At 42.4% G+C, this 27,620-nt stretch overlaps 2 protein-coding genes across 2 annotated transcripts; one reads left to right on the top strand and one right to left on the bottom strand.

Moving 5' to 3' along the window:
- Window positions 1-22,146: 22,146 nt before the first annotated feature.
- LOC148341709 (E3 ubiquitin-protein ligase TRIM35-like) lies at window positions 22,147-22,833 on the bottom strand. Its single transcript, XM_088283608.1, is given in 1 exon segment — window positions 22,147-22,833. A coding segment is annotated over 1 exon segment (687 nt).
- A 1,500-nt stretch (window positions 22,834-24,333) lies between these two features.
- On the top strand, window positions 24,334-27,090 carry LOC148341710 (uncharacterized). Its single transcript, XM_088283613.1, has 2 exons — window positions 24,334-24,457; window positions 25,617-27,090. The coding sequence occupies exons 1-2, from the start codon at window positions 24,334-24,336 to the stop codon at window positions 26,783-26,785; spliced, it is 1,293 nt and encodes a 430-aa protein (XP_088139739.1). The 3' UTR covers window positions 26,786-27,090.
- The last annotated feature ends 530 nt before the right edge of the window (window positions 27,091-27,620 follow it).

Below are 27,620 nucleotides of genomic sequence, written 5' to 3' on the forward strand. Positions count from 1 at the left end.
ATTTACTGACTTGCATTCTCGTCTATGTGCAGACACACTTGTTCGTCTGGTAACCAAACACACGTCAGGCAATACTGCCAACTAGTGACTAATGATATAACTGCTATCATTACAGTTACTGTTGGAGTTGGGTCACCATGGAAATGAGAAGTAGTTTGTAAATCAACCTTTAAAAGCCAAACTTACGCCAGTACGTGTTCGTTTTTTTGTACTCAAGAAGAAAAGGGTCAAATAAAGACTCAACAACTGATTAGAGTTCCGATATTTAGTTTCTTCAGTTTCTGGAGTTTAGGAAATAGTACAAAGACAGATATCTGGGCGGCTTTTTCTTAATCTCACGAGAAACTGCACTCGGGCGAGCACAGTCGAAAAATGTGCACCATCTTTTAGCCCAGCTTCAGTTTTTATCTGAGTTTTATATGTCAAAGGTAATGTAGGTTGAATCGGTCGTCCTCGCTCCCTCCCACGGCACCGGTCCACGTCCAAGGGAAGGTCCTCCCCAGGTTAGTCATCGTCTGGATAAGTTGATTCCCGTCTGGTCCCCAAGACTGGCACGCCAAGGCTGGCCTTCTCCGGCGGGCAGTCTCTCCGTCTCTCTCCAGCTGGCATTCTTCTGGAATCTTGTTGGTGTGCATGTATATGCAGGTATACGTGTATGTGCATGTGAATGTGCATGTGAATGTGCGTGTGTATGTGCACGTGTATGTTCAAGTGTGTATGTGCGTGTGCTCCGATCTCCAATTGTTGTGTCTTTCGGAATGTGTTTTTTGCGATAGCGTCTGTGTGAGTCCTCCAGTGCAATGTGGAGAATGTGCTTTGTCGTCTTTGTCCATGAAGTGCTGTGAATGCAAGTCATGGAAATGCTATGTAGGCAAATTTGTTCTCACGACTGAGAATTTCAATAAAGTTCACACATTTAAACTAAGTACTATAAATTTAGCAAATAAGAATAATATAATAAATCAGTAAACATCAGGCCTACAATCCCAGTGATTCTTGTGACCCGTGCTTCTAATTCAATTTGATAAATGCTTTTTGTTTCATCAATGTTTAAAATATTCAGTGAATATGAACCTGCTAACTTTAATAATCGACATTCTGTCCCGTATGTGTTTAAAATAATGCCAGTAATCGTAATACAATCCTTCAATCCCCGCCGAAAAAATATCTTACCATGAAAATGAAAACGCAACCTGTGGCCACAAAAAATGCATGCGGCAAGAAATATACTATGACCCCACCCCCTAGTGGGGTCGATCCCAATCAAAGTTATATTAGACAACAAAAAGTAACAAATTAACTAGTGCCGTCCCGCAATTAAAATTCTTAACTAAATAATTGCAACACTACCGTCATTAATTGCACTCAATCACCTTTTTAAACTTGTTTGTGAAGCTTGTATCAGTCACTTGAATAAGATATTGTAATTAACGTAGACCCACCAAATTTTATATCTATTTCAATTCCCAGACTGTTGTAAAAGCTTTTTTTGAATATAATTTAGACAGTGGCATCCTCACAGGCATTGCCCCCAGAAACAATTTTCCAACGTATACATTTAGTTTTGCCGATAATCACCACAATCCAGCAGTGTTGGTTCGCATTAATGTCCGAATGATATCCAGCTAATATGGCACAATGTTAGAATTTGGCTTTGCAAGATGGGCAAATTATTCCTGAATTAGAGAAAATTTAGTTCACTGAGTTCAAATATCTAACTGTCTAGAGATTATAAATTAAGCCCTGAGCTAACGCTCGAATTTTGACAGTTTTTTGGCAAATCTTCAAAGCAAACCAAATGAAATAGTAACCATTTATGATAAAAAAATTAATAAATAAATAAAAATCCCAAACCTAGAATTACGCAGATACCAAATTAAACCATTTTTTACAGGAAGAATAGGTGCTCTCCAAGATGTAGACAGCTCCAAGAACCGCTGCAGTCTTCACCTCCTATTGTCTCCCGAATGCCTCCCTCCACCTCCAGGCTGTGCCAACTCTGATTCTGTCAACTGGGCGAGGGTGTAGAGACAATAAAACAATTGGGGGAGCTGTGGAGCAGAGCCCAAAATCAGTCGGGCCCCGTGTCCACAACCCATCCGGCAGAGACGCACACAGAGCGACCTCTCCCGAGTGACCCGTCTCGTGAAATTTTGAAATTTAGTCACGTTCCCAAAACCGAAGAATTTGTAGTGGGTGCTGAAGTATGATACCTTGTTAGTGACGCGGAGTATTCAACATTCGTAATAGACGTCTGAACCCAGCCAACCGCCTCGACACTCCGCTTTACCATGGGGCCTAGATCTTTAGTATGAAGACGCGCATCAATAGTCAATGCGATTTGTGGCTTGGCGAAAGTAAACAATTCATACCATTTCTGCTGCTCAGGGACAAGGCACGCATGCGAGGCAACGCCGGTAGACATAACACATATATAATCCTAATGCAAGATGAACTCCTGACTAAATTTGGATGAATGCATTTTGAGAAACCAAATCATGTGTGCGATCATATGTACAGTGTACAATGTACTGGGTCAATTGGTGAATGGGTGGAGGTTGGATCAGGAATAGGGCATACCCACCGCGGGAGGATGGAGAACCAGGTTTCGGAGCTGCCCTCAGATGTTTCAGTTCAGCCAGTGGAATGGAGGAGAGCACCACATATGCGCCCCCCAACGGATGTGCACAGTCAAGTTCAGTCCCATCCGGAAATGCCACTCGAATTCCAGTGTTCGTTCAGTCAATGGCAGTGACTCAGGCAATCTCGAGAGTCCACAAGGAGGATAGTGTTGTTACTCACTGGGAGATGCGGAAAGAGCTCACAGCGCGTGGAATATTTCACCCCAGTATCAAGCACCATCGAAAACTTGTCCATCCACCGTCCCCTGAATGCAGGGACCTGCCAGTCCTCGAACGCTAAAGCTCCGCGGCCCCCTGTCATGGAATGGGGTACCAGCGGGTTGGTGTCAAGAGTGCATTGGGAGTGGGTAACGGTGGCACCCCCTGCGCTGGTTGAGCTCTGGGCGACAGGAATGGCACCGGACCAGAGGATGGCACATTCCAGAAAGTGGCTCGGTATGGACTGCTCATCACCCAGTGACCCCGCAGCAAGAGCACACCCCACTCACAACCCCCGTCCATAACCACCCCTACCTCTGTTACTGCAATCCCGACCTCGTTAACCGGCCTGGTACGGACAGCCAGTCTGCTGTGGTGCCGCGTCAACCGAACCTTGCCTAGGAGCAGCAGAAGCGGAAGGCGCAGGTGCAATGGGAGCTGCATGCATTAGCTGCCCCACCCCTTTTTTTTTTTCTTTTTTTTATTTTATAATTTTTAGCCCTCTTGGCCACCTGAACCTGCAAGTACAACAATTTTTAGTAACACTCCTTAATCCAATCCCACATTTTCCTTTTCTGATGTCGTGCAAAATGATGGACTGTTTCACATGATGTCCGTAACCGGAAGGACACGCCCTAAGGACGGCCAACTGAAACAGCTGCGGAATGACGACATTAATGGATGGGTCACTGCCGGAAGTCTCACTCCATTCACGTTTCGCCCTGGCCACATAGACCGGCCTGTCTCCTCCGCTCCCCACCTGAAAGATACAGCAACATCGGCCCCAACGGGGCCAGAAATATCTGATGCACAGCACGGCCAATCTCACCTGAGGTGTCCCCATTCAGCCGGTGACCGTCATGCTGGTCTGTAGGTCTGGCCTCGGCCTCAAGTAAGGACAGTTCCTGACAAGTAAATTTTGTCCCGCATGTAACTCTGTAATCCCCTCTATGAAGAACCTACCCTTGCGTTAAGTGAGTAATTTTCATAAAAACAGCGCCACCGCCCACTTAACTGAAATTAACCTCAAGTATCACCGCTGTGGTGCCGTATATTATGGAAAAGTCTTAACAATACAACAAAATTCTGCTCTATCCTGGACTGGGTGTGTGTTATCTATTCGTGCACCCAATGTGAATATTAAAACTGCGGAGCACATGAGCAGGCTAAAGCAACAACTATATCTTAATCTGTTTTCATGGACACTAACTTAGAATATCTTATCAATATCACCCTCCTTGTTGAGGAGAACCTCCGGGATGGGCGTGATGAGACGCTATTTGAAGCGTTCTCCGGCCTTGTGGTCACACAGGTCACATGTCACCTCAAACCTGTGGAGAGAACTGGAGGAGTGGCACTTGCCAGTGAGAAGGGGTAAATTACCTCCCTTCTGAAAATTTCAGTTTTGCATAAATTTTGTGTAATAATGTCAATCAATCATTCACTTGATGCTTGAATTTGATTAGTCCAATCTGTCTCCAATAACAATTTGAAAATCAGTACTTGGGAGTGCAATAGGGATTCAGGTTGATCAGGCCTGTCCGCCCATTGCATCCTACGTGCTGTTCGGGCTTGCCGGTGCCCTCAATCAGGTTTCTTTCCTGAGGCCCGTCCCTTAAACATTCACTCATACCACATATACATACAAACACTTTTTCTGTCACACTTTCATTCACCAAAAAGATACTTTCCAATTCCACACAGAAACCCTTCCCTCGGCGCGTCCGCCTTGATTACACTGAGATTTGTGATGGCAGAACCTTAATTTTGCCTCAATTTAGCCAGCGTATGCCAAAGTTTACCACTGTGCGTTTGTGGATTTTCCCATTCAGTCTCCATGAAATCGTTTCTCCTGTTCCTCCTGGACTCAGCTGACGATCCTGCACCTGTGACGTCAAACAGCTCATAGATGCGGATGTTAGCAGTCTGGTATTTATGGAATGCTGTCTTGTCCCTTAAAAGTCGTCATGTTAGGGCTGGTGTCGCATAGTCATAAAACATCTGTCGTCCACCTTTGTTACATTTGATACACATCAGTTAATAAATCAGCTGCCGAACTATTTAATCCAACTTTATACTTGGCAAACCTCTCATCAATTGCTTGACATCTCCTGTTCTAAAGATTTTCTTTAAACATGATCATAAAATGTTTCAATTAAAACCTATCCCAAAAACCTAATCCTTTTGTGTCATGGTCCGTCTTATCCTGTCATGTTTTTGTTTTGTGTTTGCCCAGCTGGAGTGGGGGGCGTTTCCTTACAGCACTTGTTCCTGTTCATGTCGTCATGGCTGGAGAGACGCGCCCACCAGCCACGCACCTGTCACTCGTCAAGTCATTGATTACTGCACTATTTAAACACTCCACGCTGACTACTCAGCGTCGGAATAGTCATCTTGCTCATGTCCCAAGTTGTGAATTCTAGAGACCTTGTTATTGAATTCCGTGTACCTTGATCCCGTTCATTGTTTGTGTTTCCGTTTTCATTTATTGATCTTCTCGGTTGAGCTCAATTGTTTTCCTTGCCCTTCTGCGGTAAGCGATTTTTGTTCATTTTGTTCCTTGCCTTTTGCAAGCCTTTTTCGTTCCCGTCGTTATTCCCCTGGTGTCAGTTTTTCCACCAGCGTCTTTCGTTGCACTTTGTCGGTATTGGGTATGATTATATATCTTATATATATTGTCCGCACCCCAGCCACGCCTCCCCATCTCCAACCCTCACAAACAGCTCCCGTCCATCGGCCACTCGACCCCCATCTTTCCAACCTCATATCTGCAACTCCCCCTGCTCATCCAACTGCTCCCACCACTTTCCCCACACTCTTCACCCTGCTTGCTTTGACTTTTTTCTTTCAATTTCCTAATCAACTCAGAGTTCCCAATGGTCACATTTCGTACGTCCGCAAGACACATGCTCAATGAAGCCTTTGTGTTTCGGTTTCATATACTTTTTATCTCAAGTAATTTCATCGCCAATCCTCTCCCGTAATTTCATTGCTAATCATCCCCTGAAATTTTTATACCAATCATAATTTTACATTCCCACCATTTCCCCATTTTTAATCAACTACGACTCAAGCAGTGTGTAACTCTCATCGGAGCAAGGTCCATCCTATCACAGATTTTTCCGTGTTTTGGATTCTCCTCTCTGTACTACCAAAATATCCACAACTTCATTATTAATCCACTCAAACCAATCAGGCAGTTTTATCTTATCACCGTTAGGTTTCCCCCTGTTCTGTTCAGGGTTGCATTCACTCACACGATCGCTTGAACTTTCACACGATATATTGTATGCACCACACGTTACTTTAAGCATGTTTTGTTGTGAGTGTGGGACGCAAACCCCACTCTCTCCTTTTTATCATCACTCACCAGACATTAACACTCTACTTTCTCACACACCCCCTAACATTAAACCAATTGAGCATCATAAGACAGACCCGAGAGTCATAAACATGAGACACAACAACCCAGTAGAACGCAGCACAGAAAGGGCCACAAATTGCCACGGGACACACACAACGTATAGGCAGTTAGACAATTACACAACAACGTCACAATTAACACACAGACAACAGCACAAACACAGAACAGAGCTAGTGAACCACATTGGAACACCCCGAAATCAAGAAACTGTCAACAAAATCGGAATACCTTAAAATCTATTCTATATTCCAGCAACCGGAACGTTCCACGCCTCGGTCAACCACGTATACCGTGACTGCGGTTGCAGTGCGACCATCAGCTCGTCAGCTGTGCACTTCCCTCCACCGTGTATGCCTCTGCAGCGACAGATAATGGCGGTCCGAAAGTTCGAATCTTTCCCAGCCTCAGTCCACTTATATACTATACTATACTAACTATACTGAGCGTCACTTTATTGGGATCGCCGTGCACACGTTCTGCTATTCAGCTGTGCATCCCCTTCTTCGACTGCCGGAGCAGGAGTCCCCCTTTTTGACTACGTGTGCTAATTTCTGTTGCCGGCCGACAACAGGAGCCCCCTACTTATTTCACCTGCGTACGCTTCCAATATTACTAGTAATCCATGCGCAATCTACATTCTATACAAAGCATTCCTGAAGTCCAGAAACAATATATCCAGAAACACTGACAAAATTAAAAATAAATCGGCCACGTCTTTCCACTCTGCAATATAACAAATCAGGAGCCTTCTAATAAACAGGCTCTCCCCTACCTTTGTTCTGATTGTCCAGGCCTGGAATATTGTAGAGTGTGAAGAACAAGCCGCAAGGACTCCCTTTTTGAGAAAATCACGTCGGGGTCACCAAAACTGCTGGAGTTGAACCACCGAGAAAACGAGAAATATTTCGAAAATGAACCTGAAAATCCAAACTTACTCCAATGCGTGTTCGTTTTTTGTACTCAAGAAGAAAAGGGTCAAATAAAGACTCAACAACAGCTGATTAGAGTTGCGATATTTTAGTTTCTTCGATTTCTGGAGTTCAAGAAATAGTATCTGGGTGGCTTTTTCTTAATCTGACGAGAAACTGTACTCGGACGAGCATAATCGAAAAATGTCGCGCTGATCTCAGCCCAGCCTCACATTTTATAGGAGGTTTTCTATGTCAAGGGTCATGTAGGTTGAATCGGTCGTCCTTGCTCCCTCCCCCGTTCCACGTTCCACGTCCAAGGCTGACCTTCTCAGGCAGGCGGCAGTCTCTCCGTCTCTCCTGCTCACATTCCCCTGTAATCTCGTCAGTGTACAGATTGTGTGGTCTATGTTTTCCCAGATCAGATTATGTTTTTGGGGTGTTCTTGATCACGTCCCTGTGACGTCCTCCCCGGCCCAACTTGATATGTTTCTATCTTCTATGGCCTATGTGGAAAATGTGTTTTGTCGTATTTTTCCATGAAGTGCGATCTGGTTTGTCATCAGCTTGACCTGAGAAGACTGAATCTGTTTGTTCCGAATGAGAGTGTGGGTCATGAAAATACGATGTGTGCAAGTTTGAGGTCTTACATTTAAACTAAGTCATATAAATTTAGGATATGAATGCATCAGTAAACACCATGACTACAATCCCATTCAATATTATCTATGCACTGCACTTCTACTTTCATTTGATAAATGCTTTTTGTTCAATCAATGTTGAACATATTCAGTAAATATGAACCTGCTAAATTAAATAATTGACCTTTTGTCCCGTGTTTAAAATAATGCCAGCAATCGTAATACAATCCTTCACTATTAATTACATAACGCCTACAATAAAGCATAACTTTAACTCTATTGATGAAAGTAAAGTTTAATTTAGGCTATTAAGTGACTCAGTGTTGGGCCTTCAAGGCCTTCTCTGCTGGCCAAACATAATCAATAATAAAAAAAAAACAATCGGCGCATTGGTGTCATATTATAGCTGAGCGTTGTATTTTTAGGTGAGAGTTTTGAATCCAATCGGAATTCCGCTAGCTCGTGTTGCTGGGCAGGTTTCACAATACGAGGAGCACGCATTATTCGTTCCGAGGCCTTAAGATGCAATTGTGCGAGCATCTCTTCTGTCAAAGTCAATGAGCTTTCATATTTGTTCGACGGTTGCGATAGCCAATCAGATCACGAGTTGGTTACAGTGAGCCTTTTCGCTGGCCTTACGCTGAGGGTGATGAACGTGTTTTGTGATTGGATGCTCACTCGTGAGGGGGCAGCGCTATGCCGAATCAACACACCAAAAAGTCGTAACTGGCGACCGTTTGAAAATCTAAAATATATTCTTGCTTTTTTTTAAACCACAATTGGCCAAAGGAGGGAAAAGCATGGATTTAATGTTAGATACACTTGCAAGGACATTTTCAAGTCGGACCTTTCAAGAGAAGCTATATCGTCCAACACTCACTCAGTGGTGCGTAAGTGTGTTTCTGGATATTATTTGTCCAGCCGTGGTGTCATAAATGATGGTATTTTGATGGGGATTCATTCTAGTAGAACAAAGTAGGAATTCCCTGAAGGCACAGGTGTGAAATGCACTGAAGTAACTTAAAAATTAAAAGTAAAAAAAATTACGATTGTTTAAGAATGTGCAAGAAAGAAAAATGTTGACAAATGTTGAAAATAATGATATTTTCCAGGAGGTATTTATTTCTTTGTTGTTTATTCATTCAATACTATCCTTATTTCAATATTTGAGTATTATTTTTCTTTCAATATGTCGTATATTTTGTCTTTAAAGTGTGGGTCCTTGCTGCCTTCTGGAGAGGCAGCCGAGCAAGGCTGGATTGGTGATGAAAAAGAACAAAAGAAAGAAGAAAGATTTAATTCTCGTCACATGCTGATGTCAAAAGAAGTCTCCCCAAAAACGTGTGCGTGTGTGCGCTCCGCACGCGTGCGAGCCCCCTCTCAGACATTCCCTTCTTCTAGGGAATGCCCAAATAGGACATGAATATCTGATTTTCCCTTGTTGCATATGCATTCCCATCACGCTAGTCTTTGGGATTTCCCTCCAAAAGTCCCCCAGAGGGAGAGCAGATGCGTCTCCCCGTTGATACGACCAGTCTACTCGTGACCACCTTAAATTACTTCCATAACCTGGAAGGTCACTGACCTGGCGAGAGAATTGCCCCCACCATAAACAATGCTCAGGCCTATTTTCTCTCAGGGCAGTATCTGGTTACATCGGAACTTCAGAACCAAGACTGGTCACTTCTGTGAGCTCCAGTCCCTTCATAGTTTCATAAAGAGAATTACTTCCCATATCTATATTAGGCCATTTAAAAATACACGACTTTTTTTTTCATTTATTTCAATTCATATTTAAGCTTGCTTCTGTAATAATACAATATTTATTAAATTATTTTAATATGTAAAATTATCAACAATTTAAACCTTTTTATTTCACACTTGAATATTTCTTAACATATTTGTTCATTTGAATTTGGATGCAATTTAAATTATTCCATCCATCCAGCCATTTTCTGCCGCTCATCCAGGGTCGGGTTATTGAATTAATTTTTTTAGTATTTTTTACAATTCAAAATTTATTTCAAGATCAGGACTCTTCTCAATGAGTTCAATATTTCTAAAATGTTTCTATATTTGTTATTAATTGAATTAAGTCTGTATGTGGTTTCCAATTTTAATATTTCCCTATTTCATTATATATCTAATCCAATGTATAAAAAATATAATACAGCATGAAAAAATATATTTGGTATATTTGACAAATTTATAGTTTTTTTTCCGAAGTGAGATTCGGCTTAGCAACAAACCCCAAACGCTTGATAGAGCTCAACCTAGAAAGTGTATTTAGCAAGTCAGAAATTTATTCAGAAAGCGTAATATTAAATGTATGTGAGGGGACATTTGAAGAGTTTGAGTTTTGTTCAATGGACCATACATATACGAGCCAGCCAAACACAGCGAGAAAACCAGCGCTGACTCCAGTCGCCATCAAGTTGCCAACTCCTGCCATTCCAAAACCTTTGAGAGAAACTGAGACGATTTGCGTTTCTCGGTCTGGTTTTTTTTATCGTTCAACTTCGAGTTCAGTTTTTCACCTTTTCACACAGCGTAATGAAGGCCAGTTGAGCAAGTGGAACAAGTGATTTTATTGATAATTGTGGAAGGCACCGATTTCATAAGCACCGCTTCTTCTCACACCTTTTCCATTAGGTACGATTAAAAAGACAACTGAAAAGCATAATGTTAAAAAATGTTATTCCAGGCAAAGGCAATTAATTTTATTTACATGTTTTATGTAAACACAAAAAAAAATCATCACTCAGACACATTGGTTCTTCTGGCAATGATCACATTGGCTGAATGTCAATAAAAGAGCTTTGCAAAATTACATTTTTCAAAATCACATTTACATCTTACCACAAAGAGTCAGTTCCTTCAGTTTTTTTTTTGTCCATTTTTTAAGCTCCAAGGATTGCTGCAATTCTCGCCAGCACAATTGTGTCCCTCAGCACCCGTTTTAGAAAAGAATTTTTTAGCACAAACGCTGCAACTGAATGGCTTGTCTCCACTGTGCGTTCTTGTGTGGTATCGTAAATGTGACTTTTCAGAGAAGCATTTCCCACAAACTGAGCAGGAAAAAGGTTTTTCACCACTGTGTGTTCTTGTGTGACTTGTTAAATATGATTTTAGAGAAAAGCTTTTACCACAAACCAAACAGGAAAATGGTTTTTCTCCAGTGTGTGATCTTGTGTGATTTATTAAATCAGACTTTCGAGAGCAACTCTTGCCACAAACTGAGCAGGAAAAAGGGTGTTCTCCACTGTGATTTCTTGTGTGTTCTGTTAAACTTGCCTTTCGAGAGAAGCATTTTCCACAAACTGAGCATGAAAAAGGGTTTTCTCCAGTGTGTAATCGAGTATGTGTTTTTAAATTCCACTTAAAAGAAAAGCTTTTGCCACAAACTGAGCAAGAAAAAGGGTTTTCTCCAGTGTGTGTTCTTGAGTGAATTATTAAATGAGACCTTCGAGAGAAACTCTTGCCACAAACTGAGCAGGAAAAAGGTTTTTCTCCACTGTGTGTTCTTGCGTGGCTTGTTAAATGTGTCTTTTGAGAGAAGCTTTTTCCACAAACTGAGCATGAAAAAGGTTTTTCTCCAGTGTGTGTTCTTGTGTGATTTGTTAAAAATGACTTTACATTAAAGCTTTTGCCACAAACTGAGCAGGAAAAAGGTTTTTCTCCACTGTGCTTTCTTGCGTGGCTTGTTAAATGCGACTTTTGAGAGAAGCTTTTTCCACAAACTGAGCATGAAAAAGGTTTTTCTCCAGTGTGTGTTCTTGTGTGACTTGTTAAACTTGAATTTTGAGAGAAGCATTTTCCACAAACTGAGCCGGAAAAAGATTTTTCAACACTGTGTCTTCTTGTGTGGATTTTTAATTGAAACTTTTGAGAGAAACTCTTGCCACAAACTGAGCAGGAAAAAGGTTTTTGTCCACTGTGCGTTCTTGTGTGCCTTACTAAATAAGACTTTCGAGAGAAGCTTTTGCCACAAACTGAGCAGGAAAAAGGTTTTTCACCACTGTGTGTTTTTCTGTGCCCTTTTAAAGACAGCTTTGAAGTGAATGAGTCAGTGTGACATGCCCTTTCACCTTTGGCTTGCCCATCATCATCATAATCATCATTAGTATCATCATCATTGTCATGGGCATCTGATAATGTGTCCTCATTATGTACTTGTGATGGCCCCCAGTGGTCTTCATCACCTTCTGTTTTCACGTGATGACTTGAACTGCTGCTTGCAGGCTCCGCCCCTCTGTTGTCCTGACTCTCATCCTTGTTTTCATCTTCAGTCTTAAAAGGGACAACGTTCACTGGTGACTTGTTGATCTCCTCCTCCTCCTCCTCCTTTTTGATGTGAGTCAAGTCTGGCTCCTCTTTCACAGAACAGAGATCATTTTGTCTGACGTCTGCAGGACACAAAAAGACAAATTTGGTTTGGTCAAGTCAAAGCTCAGGCGGCGACTTTGTCTTATATTGTTTCTACCGTGCTACCTTGACTTGTGCCCGCCGCACACGGAGCAATGCGTGCGACCCCAACTTGGACCGGACCATGGGGGCATTTCACAAAATTACGTCCTACGATGTAAACCTCCCTTTTGATGCCCGATTTCATTCCTGACATGGTCACAGACGTTTCTGGAAGCGAGCTGAAGTTAGCACACACAGGCTATTGTGTGCGTCTGATGGAACACCTGTTGCTGGACCCTAACTTATTGATGGGGGCCATCGCAGCATAATGTCATTGATAAAATAGGAATCCTTCAAGCGGAATATGTTTTCAAGTATTTCATTTTGCATTTATGGATAGTTTCATCGTGGGTACTTTTTGCTTCCATTATATTCTGGATCCCTAAAAGAATTAAAGGGGCCCTGGCATCAGAGTCGCTATTTATTGTATGATTTACGTTAGTTTTTTTTTACCCAAAATGACATTTATCCTGCGAGTAAGTTCCGACATTACCCTTTTTATTTTTATAAAATTTCTGTTTTGAAATAAATTTTAAAACAAAATTACGTTTGAAGAGTAAAAGTTCTTACACATAAGCATTAAGCAACAACACTTTCACTCTGACTTTCATGTTGACATATTTGAATAATGACTGTATATTTTAAAGTTATCCAATATGTATTCAAATTCGACGAAGATACACCAAAATATTATGAGTTCACTGAATTATTTTGTAACCGCAATGATGTATAACAGCCATAGGGTGTCAGTAATGAGTAACAAAGTAACACAACACCTCCCATTGTTCCGTCATCATTGTCATTTGGATAAATTCTCAAGAACTTTGAGTTGTGGGGGAGATGCAAACCACCTGGGCCACAGGAACTTTATGACCAGGAACTAAATGTTCCTGGACTTGTTGGTGGAAAAGGGGTTTGTGACGTACTCCCTTTTTAAGCCCATTGTAAGCCAAAGATGCAGATGCATTCCTTGCAGCATGCGCTTGTTCACCGATGAGATCCGTGCAACCCTGGATGGATGCATTCAATGTATTTTAAATGTTTGGATGGGGTTAAACTACGCACATGTGCACAAAACTGTGCAGGGCCACCCGAGGTTCATTGACTCTCACCCGACGAAGCCAGTACAAAGTTCATAAATAAAAAAGACCGATACGTACTTGATTTAAAAAAAAAAAAAACTTAATATTTTGTTTTATCCACTAAAATTGATCAACCGCCATTGATGTTTTCGCCCCAGTGTGCAGATTTTTTAGAGTCAGGCAGAATTCCTTCCGTAAGGAATTGCTTGAACAAGATATAAAACCCAGAAAATGTAAAATGTGAAACAATCAGTTCAAATGTTAAACTGGGAAAAAACACGGAGTTCACCCCCACTATTGGTTATTCTTTGGCATTTATTTTCTGCACTGATTTCATTTGGCAAAAATAAATGTTCAGCAGACCTGCAAGTAAAAGGCAGTATTTAAAAATAAGGCGGCAATAACCTTGGACGCTTTTCCCCAAACAACTTAATGTTGTGATGCATATTTCTAACGATAGAAAGTCGTTCTATACAAAGCAAATGAGAGTAAAACGGGTACGAACCTGCTTTGAGTGGCACAACACGAGGCTGGTTGCAACCTTCACCCAGCAGTTGAAGATGTTGCTCGTTCTCTTCTTTTATTCCACAAAGTTCCTCTTCGTACTTGGGTGTCGTTCTTGCACACATTTTCAAATGATAATTCCAAAAAATCCACACTTGATCTCTGCTTGGCGATGAGTCATGTGCCTCTTTTCGTTAGCGGCTAGCTAGCTAACAAGCTAAGCTAACTACGCCGAAAAGCATCAACGCGCGAAGATGAGGTTATCGGGACACAAAGACTTAATGAATTATGTCGTAGTCCTTTAGAGTAGCACCGGACATCCTTTGAGAAAATTACAGTCAGTTCCACACTAAATCAGAAGAATTTAGCGGTGGGATTTTTTGTTCCGGTGTGGACGGGTCGGTGGATGTGGTCGAGGTCCTTCGGAAGCTGCGCGCTTGCTTATGACGTCATGATTTAAACACGTATTTTTCAAATTTATTTCTTTGCCTCTGTGTTTGCTTTTACCGCAGGCTCTTCTATTTTGATATATATTTCAAATAATATTATAATTCGGTTGTGATTTCTTTTTAACAAAATAACTAAATTAACGCCACATTGGCGAGTCAGCTCCTACGTCACTTCCGCCTATGCCCCGAGAAGCCTTACCTGCTCCAGCAGTGGGAGGTTTCGTTTCTCCGACCGAACTTGCAACAATGCTGTGGTTCACTCGGGCTGCATGAATATAATGTCTGTGTGCCGTTATAGCGAGGAACACCTTTCTTATATCAATGACTCTGCAGACGTGGCTGTTGTCAAAGCAGGTTTACTGATACTCAAAAGGGTAAAACTGTGAAAATCAGAAATAAATGCAATTACACAATGTAAGAACAATTGTATCTCACATTATGCTGTATATAAGCGTTCTAGACGCCATCTTAACCACTCTCATGTTCGTGAGTAGCAAGCTACTAACAACACTGCTACGGCCAATTTGAAAATTACAGCCGGCAAATAGACATCAAACCAAACAATTCCGCTCTTAAACACAAATGAATTATACGCACCGGCGATGCAACCTCGAAATAAAGATATGTGCGATCTCTCAGGACGGCAGAGAAACGTGCGTCGTCGTGCGTCGTTGTCGTCTATGTGCAATACGACACGTCACTTCCGCATTGTAAAAAAAAAAGGCACATTAGTTGTAGTTACCCGTAATTTCCTCTAGAGAGCATCAAAGGCATTTGAATATGTTCAAACAGTCTCAGAACACCGACACACAGAAACAAACACAACTTTTACTGCGTAACAGAACACTCCCCGGCTGGCGTGATATGACGCCACTAAATAACCTTATACATGTTAAGACGCAATCAACACAACAACTTCAGAGATAGGTCTAGTAAACACTTTAGTCCCATCTGTCTTAGCGACTTTAACCTCTACTGTCCGGACTTTACCATCTTTTGAAGGAAACACCTGTGTTATGAGTTCAAGAGGCCATTCGTTCCTAGGCATACGACTGTCCTTGAGCACAACTGTACTCCCTGGGGAAATGTTAGGTTGGGCAGACTGCCACTTACGGCGTGGCTGTAGTGTAGGCAAATACTCCCTTTTTGTCCCAAAAGGTGTTTGACAGGTGTTGGAGCTGGCGCCACTGACACTTGTAGAGGTCCGACACCGAAGTTGCCTGCTGGTGCTTGAAGAGAGGTTCCTTTCTGAGTGAGCAAGGTAGCCGGCGTCAGAATGAGTGGGTCACTCGGGTCAGCTGACACGGGAACAATGGGCCTTGCGTTTATAATGGCTGACACCTCTGCCATAAAGGTGACAAGAACCTCGTGAGTGAGTTTAGTGTTCTTGAGTTGGAAGAACATAGTGTCCAATATTCTCCGCGCAAGACCGATCATCCTTTCCCACGACCCACCAAAATGGGAAGCATGAGGTGGATTAAAGATCCATGTACAGTCTTGTTCTTTCAAGTAAGCTTGTACAGTTGCATTGTCCATGTTCAAGGGGATTTTGAGTTCTTTGCATGCACTGACAAAGTTTGTGCCCCGATTAGAGCGAATGGTTTTTACAGATCCTCTAATAGCCAAAAACCGTCGAAGTGCATTTACAAAACTTGCTGTGTCTAGTGACTCCACCACTTCAATGTGGACTGCTCTTATACTTAAGCATGTGAATATGACGGCCCACCTTTTGTTTTGGATAAGGTGTCCTCGGGTTCTCGTCTTAGAAACAAACCATGGGCCAAACACATCTAAGCCCACGTTTGTGAATGGAGGGTCAGTTGAGATACGGTCTGGAGGGAGGTTAGCCATTTTCTGTGTACTGAGAGGAGCTCTGAGGCGTTTGCAAGTGACACAATGGAAGATGATTGTGCTGACCTTCCTCTTGCCTCCAACAATCCACCATCCTGCAGCACGTACCGCTCCTTCTGTGAACAAACGACCTTGGTGACGAGGTTGTTCATGGTAGTGTCTAATGAGAAGCGTTGAAATATGATGGTGACCAGGAATGATGATGGGGTTCTTTTTGTTTCCGTTGATGCTTGCGTTAGTAATGCGACCGCCTACACGGAGGAGTCCATTTGTATCCAAGCAGGGATCCAAGTTCTTTAAAGGACTGGTTTTAGAAAGTTTGTCTCGTCTATGTAGAGTCTCTAGTCCTTTGGTCTGCGGGCCAAATACAGCTTAATTTGAGATCAAGCGGGCCGGACCAGTAAATTCATTGCAAAATTACATAGAACTAACAATAAGCCCACTTTTTTCCTTTGTATTAGTCACTAATACTAATAATCAGTGCAAAGAATAAGTAAATTATCAAAATGTTTATTAACAGAATTTTCCTTTTACATTATGAACAATATATTATGAACAAGAGAACAACATAAGAACATAAATAAAGTATGTGCAATTTTAACAACACCTTTACACAGTTAAACATATATTTGAGTGTGTTGTGCATAAAACTGATCACAGGGATAGTAACAATGTTCCAAAAACATTTAGTAACAGCCTTGTGGAACTTAAAGGTGGTCCTAGTTCCGCCGCAGTGTTGCTTTCATGTTGTCTACACGTACTAAAACACTGCGCCCCCTAGCGGATAATACAAGAACTACAGATTTTAAAGAAAATTCATGTTTTTTTATACAATGCAGCTTTCTTCCCCGGGCCGTACCAAACCACCAGACGGGCCGGATCCGGCCCGCGGGCCGTATGTTTGACACTACATTGTAGACACTTGATCTCTTCTGCATACATGTCCTGTTGCACTGCTCGGATGGCAACATTTTGGGCTTGATTAAGCTCAGTTAGAGTGGGCCCTGTTTTACAGTAGTGCCAGCCACGGCACTGTTTAGGCCCACGAGAGGATGAGTTGAAATTGTGACTTATGTGCAAGAGACGAGCGAGTGCACGAATGAGAGATTTCCAAGTGGAAAACTTTGAAAACCTGTGAGAGCCAAGTTGTTTAGTGCTGGCAATGGTTTTAAGTGTGGACACTTTAGGTCTGACTTCTACATCGGTGTTAGGCTCAACAAGGTCATGAGTGTCATTATCAGGTTTTTGACTCTGGAACAGAATGTCTGGGCCAGTGAGCCAGTTAGTAAGAGGCAGTTGATACACAGTAACTGGACGAGTAGCGTGATCTGCGGGGTTCTGACTACTGACTATGTAACGCCACTGACTTGGCTGGGATGACCTGCGGATTCTGTTGACACGGTTGCTAACATAGACATAAAATCTACGTGTCTCATTGTAAATATAACCCAAGACAACTTTACTGTCCGAGTAAAATGTAGTGTTGTCTAACTCAAGGTCAAGTTCATCTGAAATTAGATCTGCGAGCTGTACTGCTAACACAGCAGCACTAAGTTCCAATCTTGGTATGGTCTGATCTGGGCGTGGTGCTAACTTTGATTTGCCCATAACAAAGCCAACATGACAGTCTCCCTGAGCATCTGTAACTTTTAGATAGGCTACTGCTGCAATTGCCATGGTAGATGCGTCGGAGAAAACACACAGCTCATTTTTTAGAGCACTAGAGGGGGAAACGTCTGTATACACTCTTGGGATCGACAGTTCTGCCAACTGTTTAAGTGAGTCTTTCCAAAGTGACCAAATTTCTTCAATTTCCGGCGGCAGTGGAGCATCCCAATCGCCATTTTCAACAGTAAGCTCACGGAGGATGTACTTTCCCTGAATAGTGACTGGCGCTACGAAGCCTAATGGATCATAAAGGCTGTTTATTGTTGATAAAACTCCACGCCTTGTAAAGGGCTTAGTCTCATCTGATGTTCTGAGGGTAAAACAATCCCTCTTAATGTCCCAAAGAATGCTTAGGCTGCGCTGCATGGGAACAGAGTCGGCTTCAAAGTCTAAGTCTTTCAGATCTTTCGCATGGTCTTGAGATGGGAAAGCTTCCAAAACTTCCTTTCTGTTTGTTGCAATTTTAATCAATCTTAGGTTCGATTTTGCAAGTGTGTCACGGGTTCTTTGTAAAAGTGACACAGCCTCTTCTACAGTTGGTAGGGATTTGAGCCCGTCGTCCACGTAAAAGTCGCGAGTGATGAACTGTCTAACGTCTGGATCGCACTCTGGCTCACACTGTAGGACAGACTGGTGTAAGCCGTAAATGGCGACTGCTGGAGAAGGTGTGTTCCCAAAGACATGAACGGTCATTCGATACTCTGTAATGTCTTTCGACAGATCATTGTCGCGGAACCACAAAAAGCGCAAGTAGTTCTTGTCTTCCTCTCGAACTCTGAAGCAGTAAAACATTTGTTCAATGTCCGCTGTAAATGCAACTCTTTCCCTTCTGAAGCGCATCAATACTCCCAGCAGTGAGTTGTTAAGGTCTGGTCCTGTTAACAACACGTCGTTTAATGACACACCTTCATGCTTGGCGGTGACATAAGGCAGGTGAGTGCTTGTGATCGGTTGTTGGGCAGTTTCGGACGTGATGACTTGAACGGCAATGGAGCAGTCCAGTTGCTGTCTTTGTCCTTTGCTAGGCCTTCCTCCATCGTTTTTAGAAAGGCTTTGTCTTGAATGGAGTGTGAGATGTGGTTGTCAAACCTTGTTTGTCTGAAGACGTTGCATCCTAAATGGTCAGGTTCACATGCCGTGCTGTATTCAAGCTGGCTGTTAAAGGGAACTTGTAAGTCACAATGCTTCTCTTTTACATGGTACACGTTTGGACATGGCTCAAACATTGTCGGTCGGCCTTTTTCTGTCGCATTAGTAAAGAGAGTCTTCACTGCCAATGTTTTGTGCACGCCTCCCAGACACACTTTTCCTACTATGACCCATCCAAGATCTAATTTTTGCGCATAGGGTGCGTTGTGAGGGCCACTTATCTGTTCGCGGACTTTGTGTACTCTTACTACGTCCCGTCCAAGGAGCATTAGAATTTGTGCATTGGAGTCCAGTTCGGGAATGAGATGAGCCACAGATTTTAGGTGACTGTGATGCTTTGCTGCATTTGGAGTTGGTATTTCATCCCTATCATTCGGGATATCTTTGCATTCGATGAGGCTTGGGAGTGGGATGTGGACTGTACCATCTAAAGCCTCCACTACATAGCCAGTGGCTCTCCTACCCATTGTGTCTTTAACACCTGAACAGGTACGTAGTGAGTAGGGAGAGCTTGGACCCAAATCATTGAACAACTCAAAAAACTCTGAGCGAACTAATGATCTATTACTTTGTTCATCGTGAATGGCATAAAGCCGTACTGCTTTGCTAGGACAGCCTGCAGGGTACACTTTCACAAGGCAGATTTTAGAGCATGATCTACCTGACTGGCTCTTACCACAAACCTGAGTGCATTTGGAGGCTATCACGTCAGGCTCTGCGGAAGTTGACTCTGTGGCAACCGGCTCCCCGCCATGCTCTGATGCCGTTTCAGCCTCTTTCTGCCATGGAGCTGGGCTTGGGTGAAGAGCAGCACAATGTTTATTGCTATCACACTCAGAACATTGTACTTGCACCATACAGTCTTTAGCCATATGCTTGGAAGAGTTGCAGCATTTGTAGCAGATGTGGTTCTCCTTCAGGAACGTTTTTCTCTCATGTAGTGGCTTCATCCGAAATGTTTTACATTTGCTTAGAGGATGATTCTTTCTGTGGAGAGGACAAAGTTTATCATTGGCCATTCTCCTGTCTGCGTTTGCTTGTGTGTCTGAGTCAGAGCCTGGTACTACTTCGGTTTTGTGCACGGATATTTCCCTTTGTTTATATGCTCTCCCAGGTGCCTTTTCTGTCTTGAGAGGAGAATCAGAAGGAGAAGCAAACTGAAAGCTTGGGTCGTTTCTAGCATTTGCTTCTTGTGTCACAAAGTCTACAAAAATGTTAAATGGTGGTTTTGTAGTTGGCCCCAACTGATATCCACCTTTCCTGCAAGTTAAATGGAAGCTTTTGAACAAGGGGATTTACTCCTCTGGCTGTGTCCAGGAATGAGAGGCCCGGAAGGTCTCCTTCATCTTTTGCGCATTGCATTTCCATCAGCAAATCGCTAAATTTTCTTAGCTGGACACTGTCTTTGTTTGTGATTTTGGAGAACGTGTCCATCCTTTTGAATAGCGCGTCCTCAATTGCTTCTGCTGAGACATAACATTGCTCTAGCCTATTCCAAATCATTGCTAAGCCAGCAGCAGGATTGTTTATGTATATGGCTCTGATTCGCTCAGCAGATTCTTTACCAAGCCACTTTAACATCAAGTCCATCTCTTCACTTGCAGTTAATTCCAATCCTCTGATAGCGTTATTGAATGAGCGTTTCCATGCTCTGAAACTTTGAGGCTTATCATTAAACTGGAGCAGTCCTGTGGCCACAATTTCTCTACGGGCAAAATACCTAACAAAGTCATTTACATAAACACCATTATTATCTATGTGCTGTTGGTAAGGTGTAGCATTATGATGAGAAGATGCTGACACCTGGTGGGACCAACTGGTATTTTCAGGTTCGGCAGGATGACTGAAGTTATTTGCTGCATTGTGCTGAGAAAAGCTGCAATTCGGGAAAGACTGAATTTGAGGAAAATATGTCTTGTCGCTCTCTTTGTCGACTTGCACACTATGTTTTTGACTACAAGGTCGTGGAGTCTCACTGTTTTGTGGTGGCTCTGAAACATTTTTTATGAATGCGGCTTGGGTCAAGACACTGTTTTGTACGATCTGCTGTTTCGGAAGGAGATAGATTACTTCGTCCATCTAATTGAGAGGCAGCTGCTGCCTCTAAGACCTCTGCTTCAGCTATGGCTGAAGCTACATCTCGCTCTTGTTGCAGTAACTCAATAGACGCTTCCAGTTTAGCTTTTTCTAGTCTTAAAGTCACTTCTTTCTCTGCAAAGCTGAAACGAGCCTTTGCTCTTGCCTTGGCTGCAGCAGAATCAGTTGAACTCGTCCCGGAATGAGTCTTGAAGGTAGCTGATTTGTCGGATGGCGCCTTCTCCATCTGCTTCTGGTCGGCCATAGTTGCTTGCGTTGACCAAGTGACGAATGCTGGAACACTGCTGTATGCCTTGCTGCTCGAGGCGTAGTAGTGGTCAGCGTAGATTCACTTTAGTCGTGTGGATGAACGCCGGGTCCAGCCTAGATGCCGTCGGACCAGCGTGGATGTCGCCACATCAGCGTGGATGCCGCCGTTTTACTGTGCCGTTATAGCGAGGAACACCTTTCTTATATCAATGACTCTGCAGACGTGGCTGTTGTCAAAGCAGGTTTACTGATACACAAAAGGGTAAAACTGTGAAAATCAGAAATAAATTCAATTACAAAATGTAAGAACAAATTGTACATCACATTATGCTGTATATAAGCATCCTAGACACCACCTTAACCACTCTCCTGTTCGTGAGTAGCAAGCTACAAACAACACTGCTACGGGCCATTTGAAAATTACAGCCGGCAAATAGACATCAAACCCAACAAATCCGCTTTTAAACACGAATTATACGCACCGGCGATGCAACCTCGAAATAAAGATATGTGCGATCTCTCAGGATGGCAGAGAAACGTGCGTCGTCGTGCGTCGTTGTCGTCTATTTGCAATACTGCACGTCACTTCCGCATTGTAAAAAAAAAAAGGCACATTAGTTGTAGTTACCCGTAATTTTAATCTTAATTGGCTGCCAGGATGGCCGAGTGGTCTAAGGCGCCCCGTTCATGACCCAGTCTACCCAGGAGGCCTGGGTTCGAATCTTGAATTTCCCCATTGTGGGACTAATAAAGGGCAAATTATTATTATTATTTCCTCTAGAGAGCACCAAAGGCATTTGAATATGTTCAAACAGTCTCAGAACACCGACACACAGAAACAAACACAACTTTTACTGCGTAACAGAACAATGTCTCTGCTGAGAGCCTCAAGCTTCTCCTTCATCCTCTGAGTCTTCTTCTGCTTTTGATCCCTCACAGCAGACAAGCTGGACTCCTCCTCGACCTGCAGGAAGCGACGAAGCTCCTCAAAATCCTTCTTAATTTTATTTTCAACCTGCTCGCTCTGGACCTTAATGTACGTCGCTTGTTCGTTGCAGTTGTCTCTTATCTCAAAAAATTTCAGTCTTTTCTTCATGTCCTTCAGGCCTTCCTGGACTGTCTCTTTGTGACCTTTGACAACCTCACAAAAGGGATGAAATTTGTGGCCAGCGTGGATTTCTGCATCTCTGCAGATGAGGCACACAAGCTCCTGGTGGTCCAAACAGAAGAGTTTCAGTTTCTTCCTGTGCAAGCTGCATCTCTCCTCCGCCTCCACTGAGGCTTGCGAAAAAGCCTCACACACATTCCTCAGGGCCAGGTTTGAAGGAATATCCATCGAACTAAACTCAGTCCTACAGACCGGACACGATCAATCTCCTTTCTGCTCCCACCACTGCAGCTCACACGTGCGACAGAAGCTGTGACTACAAGGCAGCACGACAGGATCTTTAAAGACGTCCAAACAGGTCGGACATTGGAGAATGACCCCAACATGGCTGGCCATATTATTCGCAAAGACACCGACTCCGTCAATAAGCTTCCAACGTTCACTCTCAGGAGAGCCACTGTGCGTCTGCCTCAGTCACAAGTGGACAGATGATTTGACATCCTAAAAAAGTCCAAAGTGAACTTCCTGGAGCTGTGCTTCTGTTGCCAGAGTTCAATCGATGACACTTGGACTTGAATTGTATTGAACAAACGTTTATGTCTTTATTATCGTACAACTGCAATTAGCCAGGTACCAAAGTGCAACATTAAACGAGATAACGGCCGGCGAAGGGAGTGTCAGGTCAAGAAGTTGCTCAAGTCGAAAGAATATTCAGACTCACTGCATGATCGTAAAACTGATAATTTTGTCCTATTCAGATGCTCTCATAGTGCAGGGGTGGGGGGGGGGGACCCACTCAAATCATCGACTTCCTGTTTGCCCAGACAGTGCCTCAATGGTTTCAAAATGCAAGTCGAGTGTGAAACAGATGAGAATCACTGATTTCATCCAAACCAATCAGAAATATTGAAACAAATTCTTGTGGGGATTGTTGGAATTTTAACTATAAATCTGGACCAAAAGTTTACCAAATTGTTCTAATTGGTTATCTGACTCCATTAATTGTTAACCAAACACGACCTACATTCATCCAACAATTATGCGTGCACGGTTTGAGAGAGAAATGACCAAGAAGCCGGTAATTCCACACGGGAGCGGATTTATTCCTAACAGGAGATCTAGTACAAAGTCTGGGGCTCGGTCCCTCTCAGCACAGTTCTGCGCGTCTCTGTATCCAACAGAAGACGAGTGTTCAAGTGTTCATATTTTTCCATTCTTTATGAGTTTGCATATTCAAATTGCTTTCGTTCCAGGCCCCAGGTTGGCAGGCGTGTTGACATATAATAATCCTGCAAATGCAGGAAAAATGATGAGAACGGAGATCAGTTGCTGCAAGTTCGGTAGGAGAAACGTAAACGTTCCACTGCTGTTGCAGCAGCGACTTCTCGGAGCATAAGCGGAAGTGACGTGAGGCTGGCGCGTCATCATGGTGGGATGCAGTTATTTTGTTTAAAAAAAAATATCAACTGAATTGAAATATTATATAGAATATATATTAAAATAGAACAGCCAGGTGTAAAAACAAACACAGAGGCAAAGAAATATATTTGAAAAATACGTGTTTAAAGCATGACGTCATTAACAAGCGCGCAGCTTCCGAAGGACCTCGACCACATCCACCGACCCGTCCACACGGGAACAAAAAAACCTCCGCTAAATTCTTCTGATTTAGTGTGGAACTGACTGTAAATTTCTCAAAGGATGTCCAGTGCTACTCTAAAGGACTACGACATAATTCATTAAGTCTTTGTGTCCCGATAACCTCATCTTCGCGCGTTGATGCTTTTCGGCGTAGTTAGCTTAGCTAGTTAGCTAGCTAGCCGCTAACGAAAAGAGGCACATGACTCATCGCCAAGCAGCGATCAAGGGCGGGTTTTTTGGAATTATCATTTGAAAATGTGTGAAAGAACGACACCCAAGTACAAAGAGGAACTTTGTGGAATAAAAGAAGAGAACGAGCAACATCTTCAACTGCTTGACGAAGTTTGCAACCAGCCTCGTGTTGTGCTACACGAAGCAGGTTTGTACCCGTCTTACTCTCATTTGCTTTGGAAAGAACGACTTTCTATCATTAGAAATATGCATCACAACATTAAGTTGTTTGGGGACATGCGTTCACGGTTATTGCCGTTTTATTTTTGAATATTGCCTTCTACTTGTCGGTTTGCTGAACATTTGTTTATGCCAAATGAAATCAGTGCAGAAAATAAATGCCAAAGAATAACCAATAGTGGGGGGTGAACTCCATGTTTTTTCCAGTATAACATTTGAACTGATTATTGAACAGTTTACATTTTGCTTATTTTATATCTTTTTCATGCAATTCTTGACAGAAGGAATTCTGACTGACTCTAAAAAATGTGCACACTGCGGCGAAAACATCAATGGCGGTTGATCAATTTTAGTGGATAAAACACAAAATATTAAGTTTAAAAAAAAAACAAATACGTATTGGTCTTATTTATTTATGAAGTTTGTACTGGCTTGGTCGGGTGAGTCAATGAACCTCCGGTGGCCCTGCACAGTTTTGTGCACGTGTGCATAGTTTCACCTCATCCAAACATTTAAAATACATTGAATGCGGCCATCCAGGGTTGCACGGATCTCATCACTGAACAAGCGCATGCGGCAAGGAATGCATCTGCATCTTTGGCTTACTATGGGCTTAAAAAGGGAGAACGTCACAACCCCCTTTTCTACCAAAAAGGCCAGGAACATTTAGTTCTATCCCTAAATGCAAAATGTAATACTTGTAAGCATATTTCACTTGAAGGATTCCTATTTTATCGATGACATTAAGTTTGCAATGCCCCCCAGTGGTCTGCATCAATATGTTAGGGTCCCACAACAGGTGTTCCATCAGCCTGTGTGCGCTAACTTCAGCTCGCTTCCAGAAACGTCTGTGACCATGTCAGGAATGAAATAGGGCATCGGCCGCAACGTGCTTCCTTTTTAAATGCTCGTTTATCACTGTTGTGCGGCTAACGGGAGGCTTACATCGTAGGACGTAATTTTGTGAAATGCCCCCATGGTCCGGTCCAAGTTGGGGTCGCACGCATTGCTCCGTGTGAAGCAGGCACAAGTCAAGGTAGCATGGTAGAAACAATATAAGACAAAGTCGCCGCCTGAGGTTTGACTTGACCAAACCAAATGTGTGTTTGTCTTTCTGTGTCCTGCAGACGTCAGTGAAAACGATCTCCGTTCTGTGAAAGAGGAGCCAGACTTGACTCACATCAAAAAGGAGGAGGAGGAGGAGATCAACAAGTCACCAGTGAACGTTGTCCCTATAAAGACTGAAGATGTAAACAAGGATGAGAGTGAGAACAAGAGAGGGGCGGAGCCTCCAAGTAGCAGTTCAAGTCATCACGTGACAACAGAAGGTGACGAAGACCACTGGGGGCCATCACAAGCACATAATGAGGACACATTATCAGATGCTCATGACGATGATGATGATGATGATGGGCAAGCCAAAGGTGAAAGGGCATGTCCCACTGACAGTTGGGTATGTTCTCACTGTGGGAAATCATTAACCTCAAAATTCTCTTTAAAACTGCACACAAGAACACACAGTGGAGAAAAGCCTTTTTCCTGCTCAATTTGTGGAAAATGCTTCTCTCAAAAGGCAAATTTAACAAGTCACGCAAGAACACACAGTGGAGAAAAACCTTTTTCCTGCTCAATTTGTGGAAAATGCTTCTCTCAAAAGGCGAGTTTAACAGAACACACAAGAACACACACTGGAGAAAAGCCTTTTTCCTGCTCAATTTGTGGAAAATGCTTCTCTCAAAAGGCAAGTTTAACAGAACACACAAGAACACACAGTGGAGAAAAACCTTTTTCCTGCTCAGTTTGTGGCAAGAGTTTCTCTCATAAGATAAGTTTAACAAAACACACAACAACACACAGTGGTGTAAAACCTTTTTCCTGCTCAGTTTGTGGCAAGAGTTTCTCTCAAAAGGCAAATTTAACAAGTCACACAAGAATACATAGTGGAGAAAAGCCTTTTTCCTGCTCAATTTGTGGCAAAAGCTTTTCTGGAAAGTCAATTTTAACAGAACACTCAAGAACACACAGTGGTGAAAAACCTTTTTCCTGCTCAGTTTGTGGTGAAAGCTTTTTTATAAAGGCAAGTTTAACAAGCCACACAAGAAAGCATACTGGAGAAAAACCTTTTTCCTGCTCAGTTTGTGCCAAGGGTTTCTCTCAAAAGTCACATTTACGAAGCCACGCAAGAACACACAGTGGAGACAAGCCATTCAGTTGCAGCGTTTGTGCGAAAAAATTATTTTCTAAAAAGGGTGCTGAGAGACACAATTGTGCTGGTGAGAATTGCAGCGATCCATGAAGCTTAAAAAAAAGACCAAAAAAACTGAAGGGACTGACTCTTTTTGGTAAGATGCAAATGTGATTTTGAATGAAATATGATCAATTTAATTTTGCAAAGATTTTTTATTGACATTAAGCCAATGTGATCAGTGCCAGAAGAACCAACGTGTCTGAGTGATGATGAGTTTTTTTTGTTTTTAAGATCAAGCATTATAAATAAAATTAATTGCCTTTGCCTGGAACAACATTTTTTAACATTATGCTTTTCAGTTGTCTTTTTAATCGTACTTAATGGAAAAGTTGTGAGAAGAAACAGTGCTTATGAAATCGGTGCCTTCCACAATTATTAATAAAATCACTTGTTCCACTTGCTCAACTGGCCTTCATTACGCTGTGTGAAAAGGTGAAAAACTGAACTAGAAGTTGAACTATAAAAAGAACCAGACAGAGAAACGCAAATCATCTCAGTTTCTCTTGAAGGTTTTGGAATGTCAGGAGTTGGCAATCTGATGGCGACTGGAGTCAGCGTTTATTTGTCACCACGAAGGAGATGATCCCCATCACGCAGTTCGTTGCTGCGCCTCTGAATACTGAAATGAAATATTTAAGTACTTAAATAAATGCTAAGATATTTTTTAACACTCTAACATTTAAATAATAAAATAGTGAAACATTTCAATTTGAAATTCGCAACCACATACAGAGTAAATTAAATTCATAATAATATAGAAACATTTACTCAATATTGAACAAATTTAGGAATCCTAATTTTAAAAGATAAAAAAAAATTCTTAAATCAAATTTTAAGTATTAAATTAATTTCAATAAATATTTGGGTACATATTTAAATGAGC

The sequence above is a fragment of the Idiotropiscis lumnitzeri genome, chromosome 2 (assembly GCF_059441095.1).
Source record: "Idiotropiscis lumnitzeri isolate Australia: NSW breed Sydney's pygmy pipehorse chromosome 2, RoL_Ilum_1.0, whole genome shotgun sequence".
Classification (NCBI taxonomy): domain Eukaryota; kingdom Metazoa; phylum Chordata; class Actinopteri; order Syngnathiformes; family Syngnathidae; genus Idiotropiscis; species Idiotropiscis lumnitzeri.

Bases quoted from the DNA above. Each gene is read 5' to 3' on its own strand.
- LOC148341710 (XM_088283613.1), top strand. From the start codon at position 24,334: ATGTGTGAAAGAACGACACCCAAGTACAAAGAGGAACTTTGTGGAATA. The intron at 24,458-25,616 runs GTTTGTACCCGT...TGTGTCCTGCAG, and splicing joins TGTTGTGCTACACGAAGCAG to ACGTCAGTGAAAACGATCTC.